This window comes from Pseudophryne corroboree, chromosome 7 (assembly GCF_028390025.1).
Source record: "Pseudophryne corroboree isolate aPseCor3 chromosome 7, aPseCor3.hap2, whole genome shotgun sequence".
NCBI lineage: Eukaryota > Metazoa > Chordata > Amphibia > Anura > Myobatrachidae > Pseudophryne > Pseudophryne corroboree.
Genome location: NC_086450.1, coordinates 97,483,957 through 97,505,845, shown reverse-complemented (window position 1 = coordinate 97,505,845; position 21,889 = coordinate 97,483,957). Strand labels below are relative to the sequence as shown.

The 21,889-nt window shown below is 44.9% G+C and overlaps 1 protein-coding gene across 3 annotated transcripts in view; it reads left to right on the top strand.

Moving 5' to 3' along the window:
- The window catches only part of ITGA6 (integrin subunit alpha 6), a 136,489-nt gene extending 115,821 nt beyond the window's left edge, over nucleotides 1-20,668 (top strand). For 2 of the 3 annotated variants that reach the window (XM_063933461.1, XM_063933459.1), the window contains 6 exons: nucleotides 2,628-2,801; nucleotides 2,919-3,020; nucleotides 3,932-4,042; nucleotides 4,124-4,222; nucleotides 9,706-9,831; nucleotides 19,195-20,668. In XM_063933461.1, coding sequence (XP_063789531.1) covers nucleotides 2,628-2,801; nucleotides 2,919-3,020; nucleotides 3,932-4,042; nucleotides 4,124-4,222; nucleotides 9,706-9,831; nucleotides 19,195-19,356 — 774 coding nt within the window. In that variant the 3' untranslated portion in view covers nucleotides 19,357-20,668. Of the gene's footprint in view, nucleotides 1-2,627; nucleotides 2,802-2,918; nucleotides 3,021-3,931; nucleotides 4,043-4,123; nucleotides 4,223-9,705; nucleotides 9,832-13,278; nucleotides 13,411-19,194 lie in introns of all 3 variants that reach the window. The other variant, XM_063933460.1, reaches the window with a different exon arrangement.
- Nucleotides 20,669-21,889: the final 1,221 nt, after the last annotated feature.

The window sequence follows — 21,889 nt, the reverse complement described above, 5'->3', positions numbered from 1 at the left end:
TCCATAGGGGGCACTGGACGCCCAGCCAGAGCAGTTTTACCTGGTTTGTGGTAAGTTCAGTGGATCTTATGGTAACACATTCTCACTGATTTGTTCAAATTTTCAAGTTCTATCGGTTATGGTGTCAACTGTTTAGTTGTCAGTTACGTTATGTGTCAACTTTATGGTTGTCCGTTATGTTATAATGTTATATGTAATTCTCCATTGTCATCCTCTCTATTGCTCCTGTTCAGCTCAGTAAAAAACACTGAGGTATTCTGGGAGTATGGAGGGGAGGAGAGTTACTAAATTTAAATATTCGGTTCCTTGTCCTGCTAAAGCCGTGCATATCCCAAGAGTACTCCAGTGCCCCCTATGGATTCAAAGAAAAGGATTTACCTGGTAAGTACCAAAATCCTATTTTCTGCGTCCCCCTCAAAGAAATTGCGGGCGCATGCGCAGGACGGGCGCTGCGATGTGCCCGCATCTTTTTCTCAGTTGGATCGCACACTGCGATCCAACCTGAATTAGGCCCATTATCTCCCAAAATATTGTAAAGCCTAAAACAATTCACTTAAAAACATAGATAGTTACAGATCATATTTATCTCACAACATTCATTTGCATTAGTAACAGAAAAATAAACATTACCATTGATAAAGTAAATTCTGTGTCACCTTTTCTCTCAGGAATTGTGTATGAACTCTCAGTTCCTGGTCTGGAGTATTTCTTATACATAAATAAACTATATAAAATAATACGTTAGCACCTACTGTATATACCAGGATAACAATATGAAATACATATATTTGGATATATGTGATAGATAATACGGAGGGATCCAGCTATCTCTTCGTAGGAGCAGCAAACCAGTTGCTCGACTAATATATGTACAGATGTGTCCTCATACACCCATCCTTTTGCCCCATATCACGCTATACAAATGGCGAGACTTAGATGCTCTGGAATCGATTCATGGACTTTCGTACCTTTTCCTAAATTTGATGTCCTATTCGCATTATACAGAGTCGCTTATAATAAGTGTACTAAGCACTCAGGACTAGTGTTTTTGTCACAAAGATTTGGTAGAAAGTCACAGAATAAGCCAGTGGTCCCTATACTGTATGCCTAGGCACCCTGTGGTGCCTCGGGGCACTTGCGGGGGTGCCCTGGGTTGGTGGTCCAGGACCAATTCAAATTATTTATGGTCAATGTAATAGGCAAAACCAATGCGGGTGGCTGCCAGTCATAAAACATGTGGACAAACAGAAGCAAGTCCAGGGATGACATATACAGTAAGCACAATGGGGGTAATTCCAAGTTGATCGCAGCAGGAAATTTTTTAGCAGTTGGGCAAAACCATGTGCACTGCAGGGGGGGCAGATATAACATGTGCAGAGAGAGTTACATTTGGGTGGGTTATTTTGTTTCTGTGCAGGGTAAATACTGGCTGCTTTAGTTTTACACTGCAATTTAGATTGCAGATTGAACCCACCACACCCAAATCTAACTCTCTCTGCACATGTTATATCTGCCCCCACTGCAGTGCACATGGTTTTGCCCAACTGCTAAAAAATGTCCTGCTGCGATCAAATTGGAATTACCCCCGATGTACTTAATATAATACTTCGTTCTGGATTTCTCAATAAGTAACTTTTGGCCATGAAAGAAATTGTGATACTTTTGGGTGCTGTGATTCAAAAAAGTTTGGGAACCACTGGATTAAGCACAACGATGCGTGGTGTGAAGCATGGCGTGGATTACTTGTATTGCATTATCGACTTTTGTTTTTTGTTGTTGCACAGGTTAGCATCTAAGTCACACACAGCAGCTGTGTACAGTGCCAGTGCTAGCATCCAGTGTACCCGTGCATTGTAATTTTGTTGCATTAGCAATGCATCTAAAACTGGGTACGCACCTTGCGACTGTACAACCAAGCAATGCGGCGATGTGATATAATGGTACAGTGCACTGCCGTACACACTATATGATCTGCTGCATGACAGCGCAATGTATCGTTACATCCTGCATGTAAATAAGCTGTGGGATCATCTCATTGGACCTGTAGCACATCCAATGGGATGATTCAGTGAACGACAGCCAGAAATGATGGATCGGGGTACACACTATATCAAAGGTTCCCAAGCACGGTCCTCAAGGCACACTAACAGTCCATGTTTTAAGGATAGCCATATTTGAGCACGGGTGACTTTATAAGTACCTCAGTTATTTTGTATTAACCATCTGTGCTAAAGCATGGATATCACTAAAACCTGGACTGTTAGCATGCCTTGAGGACCAACGTTGGGAAACGCAGCACTATACAATGTGTGTGATACGTATATCATTCAGTTCTGTTTCGGAATGATATATTGCATGCTTTATCATATAGGGTATACCCAGCTTAAGACGCATATTTTATGAAAAAGTCTAGGATGAGATGTGTGGCATTGTTAATTGCAAAGTCTGTGGCTATTTGCCGCGATCTGAGACACATCTGTAATTGGAAATATTGGCAAACAGTTTAATGCCCAATGGAATATTTTTGCATTTGCATGTCAGAACGATATGTTGTCACTCCTCATCCTCGCTGTTAGATGCTGTTTATATCTTTCTTATATATTTTTTATTTTTCAATTACACTTCAGGTCACTAATTTTGGACGGCCTCTGAAAGCACTTGGTACAGCATTTTTAGACATTAAGTGGCCGAAAGAAATAAACAATGGAAAATGGCTGCTTTACATTGTAAATATAGAGTCCAAAGGACTGGACAAGGTCAAGTGTCAACCAGAAGGTGAAATTAACCGTCTGAAAGTGCTGGTAAGTTGCTGCTGAGCTCTGTGTGAGATTGAATTGTACATATTATGCAAGTAAAAAGGATGATAACGTTCCCTCTGTGACATCATGGAAGTTTATACGGTATTTGCTTACTGACAGGAATCTGGTAAAAGTCGGAGCAAACGTGAGTTAGCGGAAAAGCAGACCGATGTGGATGGGAAAACATTTTCTCTATTCTCTGACAGGAAATACCTGACACTGGTGAGATTTAGGATTCCATTCTCATTGTAGCTTTATATGGGTCACTTACAACCATGGAAAAGTGTAATTCCGGAGTGCAATATGCTGTTTTGTTCTATTATGACACTGTTTTTGTAAAAATGCCCCTGAGTTACATACAAGTACATGGATTTGTTAGGGTAACATGGCAGCAGAAGTGTTTGGTGGGTTGGGGACATTGTGTGGTCAGTCAGTGCAGATTAAGTTCATGAGGTGACATTATTTTAATAGTATGAAATGTTGGAGAGGGTAGATCTACACATTTCAGTTGCGTATTGCATGATTGACAAGCAGCAATAAAGACCGTTCTACAAAACGGGGACTGTTGCCCCATTTTGTAGGTGTGCCGAAGCCAGGGTCTGTGTTTTCTGACACAGATTTCCTGGCCCCGTCTTTGGTCGCTGCTGCAATAAATAAATGCTTATGCCTGCAGCAGGCTTCTGAATTAATAAAGACATCTCCTGTCAGCATTGCAGATCATGGTGCTGTGTCCGAAGATGCAGCATCGGGCCACCAATGTGGCGGTCAAGTCATCGACCATCTGAGTAAGCCTAAGCTTATTCAGAGTGACCACTGTAACTCCTCTGTCCACCTGTGAATTACGCAACACTTATTTTAAGTCACATTCTTGTTAATGGATATTAGTTTAAATCATTGCTCTTATATTAACTTCACACTCTGGGGCACAGTCAGTGATGTCATTGCAAGCACGGATAATGTGCTTAGCTTTATAGTTTTAGCTTTTTGTTCTGTATCACATGCCATTTGTGTGTGTGGGGGGGGGGGGGGGGCTATAGCTGTTGATAATGGACTAGGAGTGTAATATTTTTCTACAGTTAACTTTCTTATTTAACTGAGGATTTCAAATTCATTTTTTCTGCCTTTGAATCCAGGACTGCGAGAACCATGCAAAGTGTGTGACAATTAGATGCCCCCTTCAGGGTCTGGATAGTAATGCAGTCATTAATGTTCGATCCAGGTTATGGAACAGCACTTTCCTTGAGGTAACTTTGCAGCAATAAGTTATACTACTTCTGTAGAATGTAAAGTTCCTTTTGATAATTGACTTTTCCCTTTGGTAACAGGAATATTCAAAGATGAACTATCTCGACGTCCTTGTGAAAGCCTCAATCAGTATTGATACAACATCTGAGAATGTTAAATTGTCCAATGAAGGTTACCAGGTAAGGAAATTACTAGTTCAGTGGTTCTCAAACGTGGTCCTCAAGACATCCTAACAGTCCAGGTTTTAAAGATATCCATGCCTCAGCACAGATGGTTAAATCAAATTATCTGAGGTACTAATTAAATCACCTGTGACCAAGCATGGAAATGTGGGTGCCTTGCGGACCGAGTTTATTATTCTAAGTCATTGCCCTATCTACATACTGAATGTGAATTAGCTAGTTTTTTGACAGAGCTTTTACATGGGAATATGGTTAATATGGTAGCTCATTCTGAATACTTTATCCTCTTACTACTTAAGCCATTGATGGTACAGAATGGCACCTAAAGGCAGACTGATTCACCCTTTTGGGGCTCATCAGTATATGATAGGTTGCTCAGCATGGGATGCTTATAGAGTCTAACTCACTGTAATTAAATAATAATAATCATTATCGTAATAAGAGTTTCCCCTTATGGGGTATATTCAATAAGAGTCGGATCCATTCCGACATGCAGTTGTCGGAATGGATCAGACAACCCCTATTCAATGGACGGCCGCTGCTGTCAGCGGCTGCGGATCCGCTGACAGCAGCGGCCAGGAGTGAGCGGGACGGCGGCAGGACTAAGCGTGGGAGCAAAGATCGGCGGCCGGCAGGGGAAGCTGGCTGCAGGGGGAGGCGTTGCAGGGAGAGAGGTTTCTCCCTGCTGTGCCTCCCCCCGCCGCCCCAGACATTTCCCCCCGCAGCCAGTTCCCCCTGCCGGCCATCGATCTCTCCTCCCCACGCGGCCCGCAGCACTGCTTGTCTCCTCACCTCAATCCGACTTGTTTTCAAGTCGGATTGAATTTGTCGGAAAGGGGGCCAAAATCTGTCGGATTTGGCCCCATTTCCGACAGAAGCACGTGGATCGGCGGCTATTCCGCCCAGTGCCAGATTAAGGTCCACATGGGCCTGGAGCTGAGATTTATGAAGGGCCTATTGTTTGTGCCGCAGGAGGTATGATCAGTATGGTGGGGGTATAAGTACTGATGGGGGGGTATGACCAGTGTTGGGGGGGGGTGGTCTTAACAGGGAGTGTGGTCTACCGTCTGTCTTCAACCATTTCAAACTCCCTCCCCTCTGGCTTATATGAAGCATATATCCTCCTGTTATATTACTGATCATTGCATATTCCCCCCCCCCCCCACCACCACCACCACACACTCACAAATAATGGTTTATTAATAATATTTTTATCTAGAGTGCATTGGCAGAGACATATACCTCAAAATTGATAATTCTCCAATATCTATCTGTAAACATAGTGCAGAACATGAAAACATAAGAAATACAAAATAAATATTAAATAACATTATGTGACCTGCATTTTCTGCAAATGCTACTGCAAAGCCCTTCCTTTGTGTACAAGTATGCATCTGAATGTGCAAGGACTAAGACGCCCACTGTCAGTGTCTGTAGATGCTGTAACACCGCTTGGTGCTTCTTTAGACACTATCATTGGTCGCACCGTCGAAACTTGCACCAGCCCTTGGGTAAGTGCAGATTTTCCAATTTGAGGGTGGCCTCCAATGTTAACGATGAATCGTCTGTGTATGCAACCACTTTAGCATCATGTACGCAACACGCCCATGAGACGCCCATTTTTGTGCCCATCAATAGCCACCTCCCAGTCACTGGCCAGGAATTGGATACACATTGGAGGGAATTCAATTAGCATTGCATGCACGTAGCTCCCACTTTAAGTGCCTGGAGCTATAATATTTAGTACTGGTCCTCCTTACACATTATGCCATACAGAATGAGCCAAAATGCACATTATGCCACACAGTGTCAGCAAAAATTCCCACAGAATGAGCCAAGATTGATATTATGCCACATGGAATGAGCCAAAATTCACATTATGCCACACGGAATGAGCCAAAATTCACATTATATGCCACACGGAATGAGCCAAAATTCACATTATGCCACACGGAATGAGCCAAAATTCACATTATGCCACGCGGAATGAGACAAGATTCACATTTTGCCACACGGAATGAGCCAAAATTCTCCCTGGGAGAGTGACAGCAGGGACATTGGCCCTCATTCCGAGTTGATCGGTCGCAAGGCGATTTTAGCAGAGTTACACACGCTAAGCCTACGCCTACTGGGAGTGTATCTTAGCTTCTTAAAATTGCGACCGAAGTATTCGCAATATTGCGATCACAAACTACTTAGCAGTTTTAGAGTAGCTCCACACTTACTCTGCCTGTGCGATCAGTTCAGTGCTTGTCGTTCCTGGTTTGACGTCACAAACACACCCAGCGTTCGCCCAGACACTCCCCCGTTTCTTCGGCCACTCCTGCGTTTTTTCCGGAAACGGTAGCGTTTTCAACCACACGCCCATAAAACGCCGTGTTTCCGCCCAGTAACACCCATTTCCTGTCAATCACACTACGAACGCCGGAGCGAAGAAAAAGCCGTGAGTAAAAATACTATCTTCATTGTTAAATTACTTGGCGCAGTCGCAGTGCGAATATTGCGCATGCGTACTAAGCGGATTTTCATTGCGATGCGATGAAAAATACCGAGCGAACAACTCGGAATGAGGGCCATAGAGAGGGACAGGGAGAATGACAGAGGGACAGGGAGAGTGACAGAGGGACAAGAGGGACAGGGAGAGTGACAGCAGGGATATAGTGACAGGGAGAGTGACAGAGGGACATACGGACAGGGAGAGTGACAGAGAGACAGGGAGTTTGACAGGGAAAGTGACATAGGGAGAGGGGGAGTGGCAGAGGGACATAGGGACAGGTAGAGTGACAGCAGGGACATAGAGAGTTACCGAGGGAAAGGGAGAGAGACAGAGGGAAAGGGAGAGAGACAGAGGGACAGGGAGAGTGACAGCAGGGACAGAGAGAGGTACAGCAAGGAGATACAGTAGGGAGAGAGAAAAGCAGCAAGGTTAGATTACCTAATAGGCAGCAGTGAGGAGAAGGAGGCTGTGGTCAGTTGTTGTGTGGAGGAGGCTATGGTCGGCAGCAGTGCAGAGGAGGAGGCTGTGGTCGGCGGCAGTGCAGGGGAGGAGGAGGCTGTGGTCGGCGGCAGCGGTGTGAAGAAGGAGGCTGTGGTTGGCGGTGCGGAGGATGCGGCGGCTGCTGTGGCCTTCACTGTGGCTCTGGCTGTGCCCCACAGTGCCAGATACAATGCCCCACAGTGCCAGATACAATGCCCCACAGTGCCAGATACATGCCCCACAGTGCCAGATACATGCCCCACTGTGCCAGTTACATGGCCCCACAGTGCCAGTTACAATGCCCCACGGTGCCAGATACATGCCCCACAGTGCCAGATACAGTGCCCCACAGTGCCATACATGCCCCACAGTGCCAGATACATGCCCCACAGTGCCATACATGCCCCACAGTGCCAGATACATGCCCCACAGTGCCAGATATATGTCCCACAGTGCCAGTTACATTGCCCCACAGTGCCAGTAACAATGCCCCACGGTGCCAGATACATGCCCCACAGTGCCATACATGCCACACAGTGCCATACATGCCCCACACACAGTGCAAGATACAATGCCCCACAGTGCCAGTTACATGCCCCACAGTGCCAGATATATGTCCCACAGTGCCAGTTACATTGCCCCACAGTGCCAGTTACAATGCCCCACGGTGCCAGATACATGCCCCACAGTGCCACACATGCCACACAGTGCCATACATGCCCCACACACAGTGCAAGATACAATGCCCCACAGTGCCAGTTACATGCCCCACAGTGCCAGATATAAGACACCCCCCCCCCCCCGTCACTTAACGCTTCCTTCCCTCTGCTATGTGAGGGGAGGAGAGCGCAGCGCAGCACCTCTACTGCCCCTCAACGCTCCAGGTCTCCGGCAGCGGCTATGTGGTGCCGGTTCGTTAGCCAATCAGAGCTCGTGAACCAGCAGCCAATCAGGAGCCGGTCCGCAAGCTCTGATTGGCTAACGCCGCCGGAGACCGGACACATGCAGCGCTGCTGGCAGCGGCACTGAGGACATTGAGGGGCAGGAGAGACGCTGCGCTCTCCTCCCCTCACATTGCGGCGTGACGGGGGCGAGTGGGCATGATGCCCTGGCCGCCGCCGGCGCCCCCTTCTGTTGGGCCTGCCAAGGCGCCCACGGCACGTGCCCCACTCGCCCTATCCTAGTTACGCCTCTGGCGCCCAGCTATGCCACGGTGTGCTTGCTGCGATGCATACACATTACAGCAAGGACAAAAAGGGACACATCTGTATGCTGCTTTACAGACAACAGTGAATACAACCAACTAGGGGGAAAAATCACTCACCAATCCTGGGTTGCAGAGATCCAGTGCTGTAGTTGGTCCAGTAGACTGCACACCAAAGCATAGATTCTTCGGATAGCTGGGGGGGAGCTTAGAGCAATCAGGGGACACCCATACTGGTGACACAATTTCAGGTGACCAGGAGTGGGGTTTATCAAGACTGGGGGCGGAGCTAAGTGAGACCAGGGTGGTCCACTCTGGTGACACAGCTATTCAAATGACCAGGAGCAGAGCTAAGTATGGCCAGGAGGCTCCTAGCCTCCCACACTGCTGGCAAAGAATCGCATGGCTGGGGGCGGGGCTTATCGCGCACAGGAGGCGGAGCTTAGCGCTGCCAGTTTCTCTATCACTGTTAGTACTGCATCTCATACCGGGGGCGGGGCTTATCGCGCACAGGGGGCGGAGCTTAGCTCGGCCAGTTTCTCTATCACTGTTAGTACTGCATCTCATACCGGGGGCGGGGCTTATCGCGCCCAGGGGGCGGGGCCTAGTATGGCCAGGAGGGTCACTAGTGGTAAAGCATCGGATGGCCGGAGCTTATTGCGGACAGTGGGCGGGCCCTATCGCAGCCAGGAGGGTCACACACTGGTGGCAAATCCTCGGTTGGCGGGGCGGAGCTTAGCACGGCCAGGGGCGGAGCATAGGTCTGCAGCGCTCCGGCCTCCGGTGATCAGCGGCCAGGAACTGGGGGTATGTGAGTGCTATGTTTGGGGCAGCAAGGGTGATAATGTGCTGGGCTGGTGGTCACAATAGTGACAGGAAAAAAATTTTTTTCCTGTCAACACTGCACTGCAGGGAATCCTCTGGGCCTATTTTCATGGGAGGCCTGGAGCTGCAGCTCCATCCGCCCCATTGTTAATCCGGCCCTGATTCCGCCGATCAACGTGTTTTCCGACACGGAAAAAATTGTGTTTTTCTTGTCGGAAAAAATCAGCCCCTATTGAATAGGTCGGAACCTGCCGTCTTTCCAACAAGACGGCAGCTTCCGACAGTTATTGAATACAGCCCTATGTGTTCAAAATGGCTCAGAATTGTTCCAAAAATATTTTTAGCAATCTTTAGGACTTGTGGCCTTTGGACACTTACTGCACAATAAGTGGATGTCTTACATATGTGCATGAGCTTTGCTTGTACAGCAGTATCAGGCTTCCACCTGTAGTTACTGTATTTATCTGTTTCTAGGTGCGTGTTACAGTATTCCCTGAGAAGACGCAGGCACAGTACACTGGGGTGCCATGGTGGATTGTCCTCGTTGCTATATTAGCAGGAATTTTAATGCTTGCACTACTAGTCTTTTTATTATGGAAGGTGAGTAAATTTATGGTTGTCATATTTCCCACACACCACAGGAATTGCACTGTAAGAGCCAGTGACGTGTGGTGGGGTGAGGCAGGTGAGGCAGAGCCTTTCCTGTCATACTAACGTTTGTGCCAGAGTTTTGACTGTAGAAAGTATATGAAAAATACAAATTTGTTCGAAATATCTTCTTTGTATTATTCTAATCATTTTTATAGCCAAAACTCTGGAGTAAAAAGTCTATGACAGGTGAGGCATTGCCTCCCCGCCTATCTTTTCTGCACATCTCTGACCAAAACTCACCAAATTTCCAGGAGTTTATACTGCAGCAACTGTGTATAATGCCCAGATGTACCATTTGGCTTGTATATTGTGTGAAAATCTGGCTCTGGTGCCAGCCAATGCCCTCCTGAGCTATTTAGCTCACCGCATGTCCCTGGTAAGAACATAGGGGTATATTCAATTGAAGTCGAAAACTGCCGTCTGTCGAAAAGACGGCAGTTTTCGACTTTTTAAGGTCGAATCCTGATTCGACCTATTCAATATTTCCCTAAATTTTTCGACAAGTCGATGAATTCGACTTGTCGAAAAGCACGTGGATCGGCGGAATAGCTGCCGATCCACGTGCTTGTGTCGAAAACGGGTTTTGGAACCCTTTTCGACCATCTCAGTCCGACATCAAAATGATGTCGGACTGAGATGCGGACCCAGAGGAAGCGAGGGGGGGAAGAGCCGCAGGGAGATGGTGGGACAGCCGGCGGGCATACAGGGAGATCAGTGCTACAGTAGCGCTGCAGCTGGATGTCACTCAGCCGCCCGACCTCACGGCAGCTTCCACCCGGCTCCAGCACGCTGCTGGAGCCGGGTGGAAGCTGCCGTGAGGTCGGCCGGCTGAGTGACATCCTGCTGCAGCGCTACTGTAGCGCTGATCTTCCCTGTATGCCCGCCGGCTGTCCCCCCGCTGGTCTTCCTGCGGCTCGCCCCCCTTCTCCTCCTCTGCGTCCCATCTAAACTCGACTTGAAAAAGGCAAATTAAGATGGGATTGAATAGGGGTTGTCGGATCCATTCCGACAAATACATGTCGGAATGGATCCGACTTTAATTGAATATACCCCATAAACTGCTTACAATACAGAATATCAGATGGCTCTTGTAAGTGTATGCATGCAAGTGCTGAGAGAAATAGACAAGTCATATCCCTTAGTTAATGATAATGATTTGCAATTAATTAATTCATTGTAAGCAGCTTGTCCTCTGCCTTCTGCTATAAAAATAGCCTAAATTGTGACCTGGATTAGATGCCCTTGCTGCATTGCAGTGTGTATTGCGATTGGCTAGAAGCATGACACACCTAATTGCTTAGGCCATGGCAGAATTAAATAAAGGCATCCAGTTACTGCCTCACATCCTACTCTAGGATGCCATCTTCGACCAGGTAATCCATCTGCAGCCATGCCCTCCACCCATAAATATTGCAATGCAACAAGGATTTTCCATTCTCTTTAAAAAAGTGCAATGTGCAGGGACAATGCATTGAATTTTAACACCTGCTACATTTTTAATAGGAAGCATGTGTTGTCATAGTGATCACTGATCTCTTAGCCTACTGCCAGGCAATGTACTTCCGTATCAGTGTTTATTTTATACCCTCTTCTAACAATGTGGCAACTTTCTGCAAAACACAAACTTTGGTTCTAGAATGAAGACAATAAATTGCTTTTTTTTAACCATAATACAACAAAAAAGTGGATAAAATATTTGCAGGTCAAGAATGAGTGGCCGTTTCCTATATGGTAAAAGGCTCAAGGTTCCTGCCACTCTAACCCACATTACCACCACACCCCATTTTTCCTTCCCCCCCCCTTGATTTGCCATACCATTGTATCTGTAATCATATATACATTACAGTAACCCCAAACATAACAACTCTTTCATCTTATCATTGTTCCCTTTAAGCTGAGCGATCTAGAAATTAAAGTTAAAACCTACATGTAATGAGAACTGAAGTCAATGCACTGAGAATCCGCTGTACAGTGCAACTATAGACAATGGATTTTCCTGACAAGTCAATCTTTTATAACACTAGAATTTGCAGATTGCTCGGCTGAAAGATAACAGTGCCCATTCTCTGGATTTTTTTTCTAAGGGGAATGTACAATTGTTCATGCAATCACTCTAAAGCCCCCTGCATCAAATGCTCACCGGTTTCAGTGTCGTATAGACATCCTCTCATTTCCAGCTATTGATTGACTACACTTCTAATTGGCTATAATTAAAAAGAGCTGATGGAAACCTACCCTTATTCTCAGTGGTTTTCTGCATCTCTTCTTGTTCAGTTTTAGTTACATGTTGAGCCGTATTCTAAAGTGCACCAGCCTCCTATACAAAGGGGGCGATTCAATTACAGGTGATGTACGTGATGTGCTGTTTTGGAACAGCTAATCGCATTTATCCTCAGAGGTGTGAAAAAGAAATCTTGTGATATCAGAGGCACTGCAAATAGCGTTGTACAGTATGTGCGCAGCAATCATTGCTGCAATGCCCGGTGGCACATGGCCTTAGTTGAATTGACCCCATAGTGTAGGCAGCTGTATTTCAGATAATCCAATTTTCATTTGATTGTAGCTTATCAATTCCCTGGGAAAAGGTAACATCTTTGAGTGTTATCAGTAGTAAATTGTTTGGCTGGTTATTGCTTAAACCGGGTACACACCTAAGCCAATCTGGCTGGTGGGAACAAATATCTGGTAATACAGTATATGGAAGCAATTGACAATACACCATTTGCTCCAAAACACTGGAAAGCAGACAATGGTCGTTTAGACAAATTGGTTTATAGGCCCTACACACTGGGCGATTATACGCAAAGATATGAACGATCTCATTCATTAATGAACGAGATACCGTTCATATCTTTCAGTGTGGAGGCACCAGCGATGAACGATGCGCGGCCCCGCGCTCGTTCATCGCTGGTGCCCCGTCGGCTGTGCATGCAGGCCAATATGGTCGATCTCGTCCATATTTGCCTGCACTTCTATGGAGCCGGGTGACGGTGGGAGTGAAGAAACTTCACTCCCCCCGTCACTGCCCCCCCCGCTGCCAGGTCGCCCGTCGGCCGTATCCGCCGCTGGGCAGCTCGGCGGCGGATCGATCAATGTGTAGGGCCCTTACGTCTGTTTGATTTAACAAATTTATCCAAACAATCATTTTTGTTCAATTTCCAGCGTTTGGGATCAAAAGGTTGATTGTCATTTGCTCCCATACATGATCAGATTTTTGTTCCCACCAGACAGATTGGACGGATAAATCTTTAGGTGTGTAATATGTATAATGTAGGTGTAACAGATAATCAGTTTTTTCATGCACTGTGACTGCTGATATTTTGCTTTTCTGTTAATTTCCCTCCACAAATCAGAAAAAAATCTTAAATTGTATCTAATTACCTTGATTCTTTGTAGTGTGGCTTCTTCAAGAGAAATAAGAAAGATCAGTTTGATGCCACATATCACAAGGCTGAAATCCATGCTCAGCCATCTGATAAAGAGAGGCTGACGCCTGACGCATAGTATTGATCAGCGTTCTGTGATTTGGTAATTGATTGTTGTTTAAATCGCTGCTTGAGGGTGTTGGATTGGCTGCAAGATTTCCTAAAGAAAATAACACCACAATCGCTTTTGCTGCGGGGTCTATCATTAATCATTGGGTTCTGCATCTTTTATCTTGTTTTGTCTTTTTTTCTGGGATACTAATCTTGACACACATATCTAATCTTTTACCATCTACTCGAGCATGTAAAACTCCTAACCATATAAGACTTAAACAAAGTACTATCATCTGTCCCACAGTCTGTCATTGTTTATATCTCTGAAAGTACTGTAGAGACTGAGAATGTCTTTCCATGACAATGGTACTGTACTGGCTGAGAATGTGTTTCCGTGACGATGGTACTGTACTGCCTGAGAATGTGTTTCCATGACAATGGTACTGTACTGCCGGAGAATGCGTTTCCATGACGATGGTACTGTACTGCCTGAGAATGTGTTTCCATGACGATGGTACTGTACTGCCTGAGAATGTGTTTCCGTGACGATGGTACTGTACTGCCTGAGAATGTGTTTCCATGACAATGGTACTGTACTGCCAGGGAATGTGTTTCCATGACGATGGTACTGTACTGCCTGAGAATGTGTTTCCATGACGATGGTACTATACTGCCTGAGAATGCGTTTCCATGAGGATGGTACTGTACTGTCCGATAATGCGTTTCCATGACGATGGTACTGTACTGTCCGATACCTGTAATGCATTTTCATGATGATGGTCCTGTACTGTCTGAGAACACGTTTCCATTCCAATTGTACTGTACTTCTCGAGAATGTATTTCTATGCCGATGGACACACTTGAGACTGATTCGCACACGCTGCAATTACTTTAGCATCTGTAGTTGCATCTGTGACTTTAGCTATTTCTAGTAATCAACCCTTTCCCTAATGTACAGTCATGTGTCTGACTGTGCGAGAACTGGGATGCCCACTTTCAGTGTCTTTTGATGCATACATCATCAAAACTTCCACCAGCCCCATGCTAGGTGCAGAATCTCCATCAGAGTGTGGCCTCCAATGTGACTAAAGGCCCGATTCAGAACCTGATCGCTGTTGTGCGAAATCGCACAGCGGCCAATTATTGAATGACTGTGCATGCGTATGCACCACACGGGCGTACGCAAGGTGATTGACAGGAAGAGGACGTTTGTGAGTGGTAACTGCCCGTTTTCAGGGAGTGTCAGGAAAGACGCAGGCGTTCCCGAGCGTTTTCTCACTGTAGGAGTAAGTCTTGGGCTATGCACAGACTGGAAAAATGATTTGATGGTGAGTGTGATGCGAACGGATTTGCAGCTGTCCGCTGTCTGGTGGAATTTTCGCACGCCGTACGCATGCATTCACACCCTTGCACAGGGCGGGTTTTCACTCTCTATGGGTGACGGCTATCTGATCGCAAACTGCTGCAAAAACGCACAGAAGTGATCAGGTCTGAATCGGACCCTGGGTACGCAACCAGTTCTATACACACAGTAGTGTGCACCGTACAAGTTATGAGGGCATTTCACACACGGTCAGTAGCAAAACAATAGCTCAACTCGGTGAACATTGCCATCGCATGTGACTCAGAGTCAGGCCGACTTGTCTCTTATATGCTACTTCTGTCTAGAATGTATTTTGAAATAAGAATGATAAATATAACCTTTATACATATCTGTGGGTGACCTTTCCTGCTCATTCAGTACCTGCTTTTACAACAGTTATTTGTATCCAGAATACTAAAGACTTGCAATTACAATGCCAAAACATCAGATAGCAATACACCAGTGTTTCATGAAGAACTATTCAGTATGGTCACATAGTCAGATCTGGCTGCATGGTCTGATGAGGAACAACCAGCCCTGTGGCCAGTCTGGCTACATTTGTACGTAGTCTCTAATATGTGAACAAGAATTTTCACTGGGAGCTGGGCAGGGTCATGTAAGCGGTATCCGGTCTCTAAATCGACCACACTTAGGTCAACAATGTCTAGGTCGACCACTATTGGTAGACAGTAAGTAGGTCCACGTGGTTTCTAGGTCCACATGGTCTCTAGGTTGACATGTTCTAGGTCAACATGACAGAAGGTCAACCTGAGTTGTTCACTTTTTAAAAAAATATTGAACTTTTTCATGCTTTACGATCCACGTGGACTACAATTGGGAACGGTAACCTGCGAGTGAAGCTTGGGAGCCATGCAAGGGGACACGGTGCACTAATTGGTGTTCCCGGTCACTCTACGTAGAAATCTACACCAAACCCCCCCCCCCAAAAAAAAAAAAACCATGTCGACCTTGTACATGTTGACCTAGAGACCATGTCGACCTAGAAACCATGTCGACCTACTTACTGTCGACCAGCAGTGGTCGACCTAAGTGTGGTCGACCCTATAATCCACACCCCATGTAAGCCTACAGGGAGATTGATCAAACCTTCTTAAGAGGTCAGGCAGAGTTGTTGTCCATAGCAACCAGGCTCTAGCTATCATTTATCTCAGTGGCAGGCAACCTTTTGCACTACAGGGGCCTCATTAGGTGGCCCACCAACCTTCAAAAGGGCAGTACATTTCTTTTTATCACGGTTGCGTAATAATCAATGAAAGAGACACCAATCGGTATTAACAAATCAGTAAGCCTTTTATACAAGCTACAACAAATATGACAACAAAGCAGGACATATATTGGGGCTGCAAGTGACAGGTGGGCGGACAGCATGTGGCCCCAGGCCCGCTTGTTGCCCATCACTGATTTAGTACATTCTGTACAATGATAGGATGTGAGCAGTACCCCCACTTGTTCTCTTCAGATGGTTTAATAAGTTATTGGTGCAATTCATGTTCACTAAGCTTAGTTCTAACCATTTTTGCCTTTTTAAATGTTCATCTTTAATAGGTAATTTTACAGAATTCATAAAAACAAAATTAAAACAATCAGGGCCTGACTTATAGTTGGACATAAAAATGTGACTTGCGTAAAAATTGTCATACTGCACACAAAACTCACGCTCGTATTTTAAGTTGTGTGTATAATTGCGGTCACTTGGTCAGGGGCATTTACATGTAAGATTGTGGAGGCACATCAAATTCTGATTTACCTGTATCCGTAAGATACGTCATTTAGGATGAGTTGCATACTTGTAATCTTATGGGCCCTACACACTGAAAGATTTGTGCAATATGCAAGATGAACGATTTTTTTGAATACACACTGAACGATGTCTATGGCCGATTTGGATGGTATGACATTACGTACATCGATATCGTCCAAAATGGCTTGCATGTTTAAACGATTATCGATGAACGATTACGGGGGCACGCATTGTTGCTGCATACACACTGAAAGATAAGAATGATTTATCGTTAATTTTTGAACGATATCTTTCATATCTTTCAAAGATATTGCCAAATGTGTAGGGCCCTTAACAATGACAATTGCATGTTATGGTACCCATACACTTATGCGATGCCCCGTGACGCGACATCGCGGGTCATCGCATCGGCAGTTCAGGTGCGATGAAATTGCACATGAACTGCCAAAGTGATTACCATGAGATCATGTGATAGATCGCATGGTAATCACGTGATCGGCACATGCGATCGCACTGCGATGCGAGAAATATTAAGTGCAGCACATACTATCATGAGACGTGACATTCGAGCGGCGTACCCGCACATCGCGTCTCATGGTACCTTAAATGTGCATACAATCCTTCGATTTCTCTCACAGATGCGGTTGAGATCGAAGGATAGCACCTAATATCGCACAAGTGTATGGGCACCATTATGTAGAGAACGAAATTGTAAACTGTAAAATTTTATAAAATAGGCACTTTCCTTTCTAAAAGAAATTCTAGGAACCTGACACTTTCTTTGAAAATTATTTGCCAATTATATACATAGGGGTAAATTTACTAAGGTGGGAGGGTTTTGTTTAGAAGTGGAGATGTTGCCCATAGCAACCAATCAGATTCTATCTATTATCTTTTAGAAGCAGCCAGATAAATGTTAAGTAGAATCTGATTGGTTGCTATTAGCAACATCACCAGTTTTAAAAAAAACGACCACCTTAATAAATGTACCCCATAGTTGGCCAACTTGGAATCTCTGATCAGGTTCACAGGAGCCTCTCAAAGTGCAGTTGCCCAAAACAGATATCTCACAGCTGTCATAAAGTGAGACAATTTAACTGCTGTAGTCCCCACACACGATTGGCCATTCAGTCAAAAACTACAAGCTAACCTAACTTTTAAAGACACTTAGAGGGGTATTCAATTAGGTCCATTTTTCCGCCTAGGTGAAAAAACTGGAGTTTTCACAATTTTTAGGATGAATGGGGATTCGCTCTATTCACTAGTTGGCTAATTTTTTTGCCAAGGTGAAAAATTCAGCAGGAGCGGAAAACATGTGAATCGGCAAATCCACATGTTTTCTCACCTGCGCCAGCGAAAACGTGGGTCGTTTTTACGCATTTTTTGCCAATGCCTTTTCACACAAAAAAAAGGTGAAAAGGCATTCATGCATGTCCGACAGTGTTTCCCAGTGTCAGGGCCACCTCGGCCTGGGGGAGAAAATGTTTGAGGGCCTATACTGCGGAGGGGAGGAGCTGTACCAGTGCTGTGTGGGTGCATACAGTGCTGCATGGGTGTTGGCCAGTGCCATGTGGGCGTGTACTTGGGAGAAAAGGTGGTGTCCTGCCTAGCAAACCATACCCCCCCTTTTCCCACATTCCCCAGCATCTGTGTGGAGAGGGACAGTGACCAGGCACTGCAGTCACTTGCCAATAGTGCAAGCAGCAATGCCGGTTTTGATTTGTAGGTGGGGTGAAAGGCAACATAGCCCTATTCACAAACAAGTTATACACCTAAAGATGCACAACCATGACCCAAACATGGTGTGACCACTCACCAAACTCTTTGTGACAGTGCACTAATCATCTTAGAAGGTCGCACCAAGAAGTTGCTGTAACAGGCTTGAACAGCCTTTTTGGGGGTTATTCAGAGTTGGCCGTAGTTTTTGCTATTTTAGCAAAAACTACTACCACTAAAATCTCATGCTGGGGCCACCCAGCAGGTGTGGCTCCACCTCGCAATGCCAGTGCAATTCAATTGCAAACGCATCGCAAAACCTCAAATAGAGGGTGACCCCTCCAGACAGGCACACCGCCGCCATGTTTTACCATAGCAGGGAAAACAGGTGACGTAATGACATGCCTGCGTTTCCTGGTGCACCCCCCCCCCCTTCAATGCCGTATCGCCACCCCCAGATGCCCGCCGCCTGTCAATCGTAATGCAAACGCAATCTTTCGGGATGCGATCACATAATGATTGATTGCGCACTGTGGCTGCAGAACGTGCGCAGATGGATGAAAATAGTCTGTTTGCGATTTTTGCCCGTCTGCGACAGGGTCTGAATAAGGCCCTTTGGTGGCTATGCATACGATTTGCACCAAGCACTAGTATACAAGGCAGGTAACATTTGGAAACTTATTCTAGGTTTAATGGCAATTTAGAAAGAGAAAATAGAAAGAATCATGAAGAACATCTTTCGTCATTCAGAAGATTTCCTATTATTTATTGTATGTGCACATTTCTTCTCTTCAATGGCTTTTCTTTTTCCCAAGGGATTCTAATGTGAGAACTATTCCAAACACTGGAATTATGTAGCTTATAAGATGCATCTGTGCTGCTTTTTAACAGCTGGGCCTGGCAATGTGCTTTTCTGCCAAAGTCTTATGAAGTTGCCTGCCGTTACCATGAATGATATCACTATAATGCTCTAATGCCTGTGTCTCTTGCAGTGCGGATTCTTTAAACGTTCCAGGTACGATGACAGTGTCCCGCAATACCATGCTGTACGAATTCCCAAAGAAGAACGCCAGTTCAAAGATGGCAAATTGAAGCAGAACAGTGATAAAAAGCAATGGGTCACCAATTGGAATGAAAATGAAAGTTATTCCTAGGAATATTTATAATTGGATTTGTTTTTTATAATGGTTACTTTTAATTGAAAGAGCACCACAGTTGTTGAATTGGGTATGTTCTAAACCATAGGCTTATTGTGAATTGTCTTCTTGGCCAGCTGTGAAAGTGATGCTCGCCAGTGCCAGATTATGGAATTAAAGTATTAGGTGCCCGATATGTGATGGGTAACATCATATAGGGGCACAAAATGTCAGGAAGGGGTGCTAAGTTTTATTTAATGCTGATCTACTGTCATTATGCAATAAAGGAGAAAGCAGCCAATCTACTTTTAGTGCATTAAAGTCTCTTAGATGGCGATTGCAGTCACTATAGGACCCTATTCCATTTGCCTTAAACACATCTCTTTGTGCCATTATCAAACTTAGCATGTGATCATTTGTGAAATTGTTTGGTCATATGTCCTATGCAATATATACATTTCTTTACAAACAGTAGTCATCACCAATGGCTCTTATATGCAGCCCATTATAGTACCTAACTTGTTGTGCCTTTAAATCCCTTCATTGCAGGGGGAAACTTCAAATTGTTGCATAGTGCAGAACGTTAAGTCTTAATTACACTATGCACAACTAATACACACCTGGGTTAAATATACATTCCTTTTGCGTTTGAGGCTGCAAATTTAAATTGTGCAATATGTCATTCAACACATTATAGTAACATTTGCAATTGTTTTCAGATTTATAACCTAACAACCATGTTTCAATGTTATTTCTGTAAATAGATTAACCTGTGGGGTATTTATTACTTCCTGTTACTTTTTACATTTAACCTTAAAGTGTACAGGTGGCCTACACACGGTGCAGAGTATCCGTGGGGGTGTGGCCTGTCCGTACAGTGACATCACTGAGGCTGGCTGTATTTCTGTACGTCCACCATGTCATTTGTTAGTGAGGTGACTGTCTACACTCCCATGAATATAGACTCAGCTTCCACCATCTGTAGGGTGCTGGTAAACTTTAAGGCCAAAGATTACTTGCTTTTTTTTTTTTTTAGTGGGGGAGGGTGGGGGGAGGTGATGGGTGCAACTAATCAAAGTGGTCACTGTAGGCAATTAATTCCACTGGAATGTCACTGGTTTGTGTTTTTATTATCTGCACAAACCGCTATTATAACGCAGCACTCAGTTTTGTATCTTGTCTGTCAATACATCGACCTGCTTTTTACCCATGGAATTCCTAATTTACCAGCTGCCAGAGGGCTCTCGGTGCGTTTTCACAGTTTATCAATTCATGTCCTAAATGTGTAAATACTGTGATGTGTAGATATAAAATGTTATTTCTAATTGTGGGACACGTTGCCTCTGTGTCTCCATTCACTACATGTTTGGTAACCCTGGATCTTTCTGCCTTAAACTCTATGGGGGGGATTTAAATGTTTGAAAAGTCGGTTGGGTGTCTGTTTTTTCCCTGTCTATTAGCTAGGAAAAAACAGACACCCAACTGACCTTTCAAACATTTGAATTCCCCCCTATATTTCTATGGACTAAGGGTTACATAGATTTACTAAAGATTCTAAAAAGGAAAACTGATGGTGTTGCCCTTAGCAACCAGTCTAGTTATCATTTCTAGACTATGCTAAATAAATGATAGTATAGGATTGGTTACTATGGACACCTGCACTTTACCTTATTTGGAATCTTTATAAAATCTATCCCAAAGAGTGCAAGCTACTGACACATTATGTTGCTAACACGTGAGTAGTAATACTCAGCATCACTATGCACTGTGCTAGACTACAGCGAATATGTTTCACCTGAACATTATGAGGGAGCTGTAACAAAGCTTGAAGGGAAATAAAGAGGAAAGAGATAAAGTACTAACCAATCAGCTCCTAACTGCCATGTTACAGGCTGTGTTTGAAAAATGACAGGAGCCGATTGGTTGGTACTTTAGCTCCAGGGTTTGATACATCTCCCCCTATGTGCTGACATTTAGTGATGTGTAGTTTGTATACAGTTATAATTCTTGTTTTGCTTTGGTTAAGTAGTAATAGCTATATTAAGTAGTTAGATTATATGAGGGAAACTGAATTATCTGCAATGTGTCTCCAGAATGGTGTGAAGGCACTCAGTGGCGATTTATCTTTAGACTAATTTCACACACTTCGGTTTTGACCGGATGGCAAAAAGCCGGACAAACTTTGTCCAGTGTCTTACCGTCCGGCAGTGCCTTACACGCACAACGGTTTTGTGCTTTGTTTAATGCTGTGCGCAACAGCAGTAGCAGCGGCACAAAAATGCGTTGTGTATGAGAGAGCACATTCACACACACATTCCAGTGCTTTCATGGACGGCAGAACCACGGGCCAGCAGGCCTCCTCTTCAGTGGATAGATACGGCTGCTATACGGCGACCGGCTGTGTCCGTGCTGTGTTAAATAACTCATCTGCCTTAACTAGGCAGGCCAATCCCGGGCCATTTTTTCAATCCCAGGTATCGGGATTGAAAAATGGCCAATCCCGGGATTCACAGGATAGGCTTTTTTTACTATATGTCCGCCCGTACCCCGC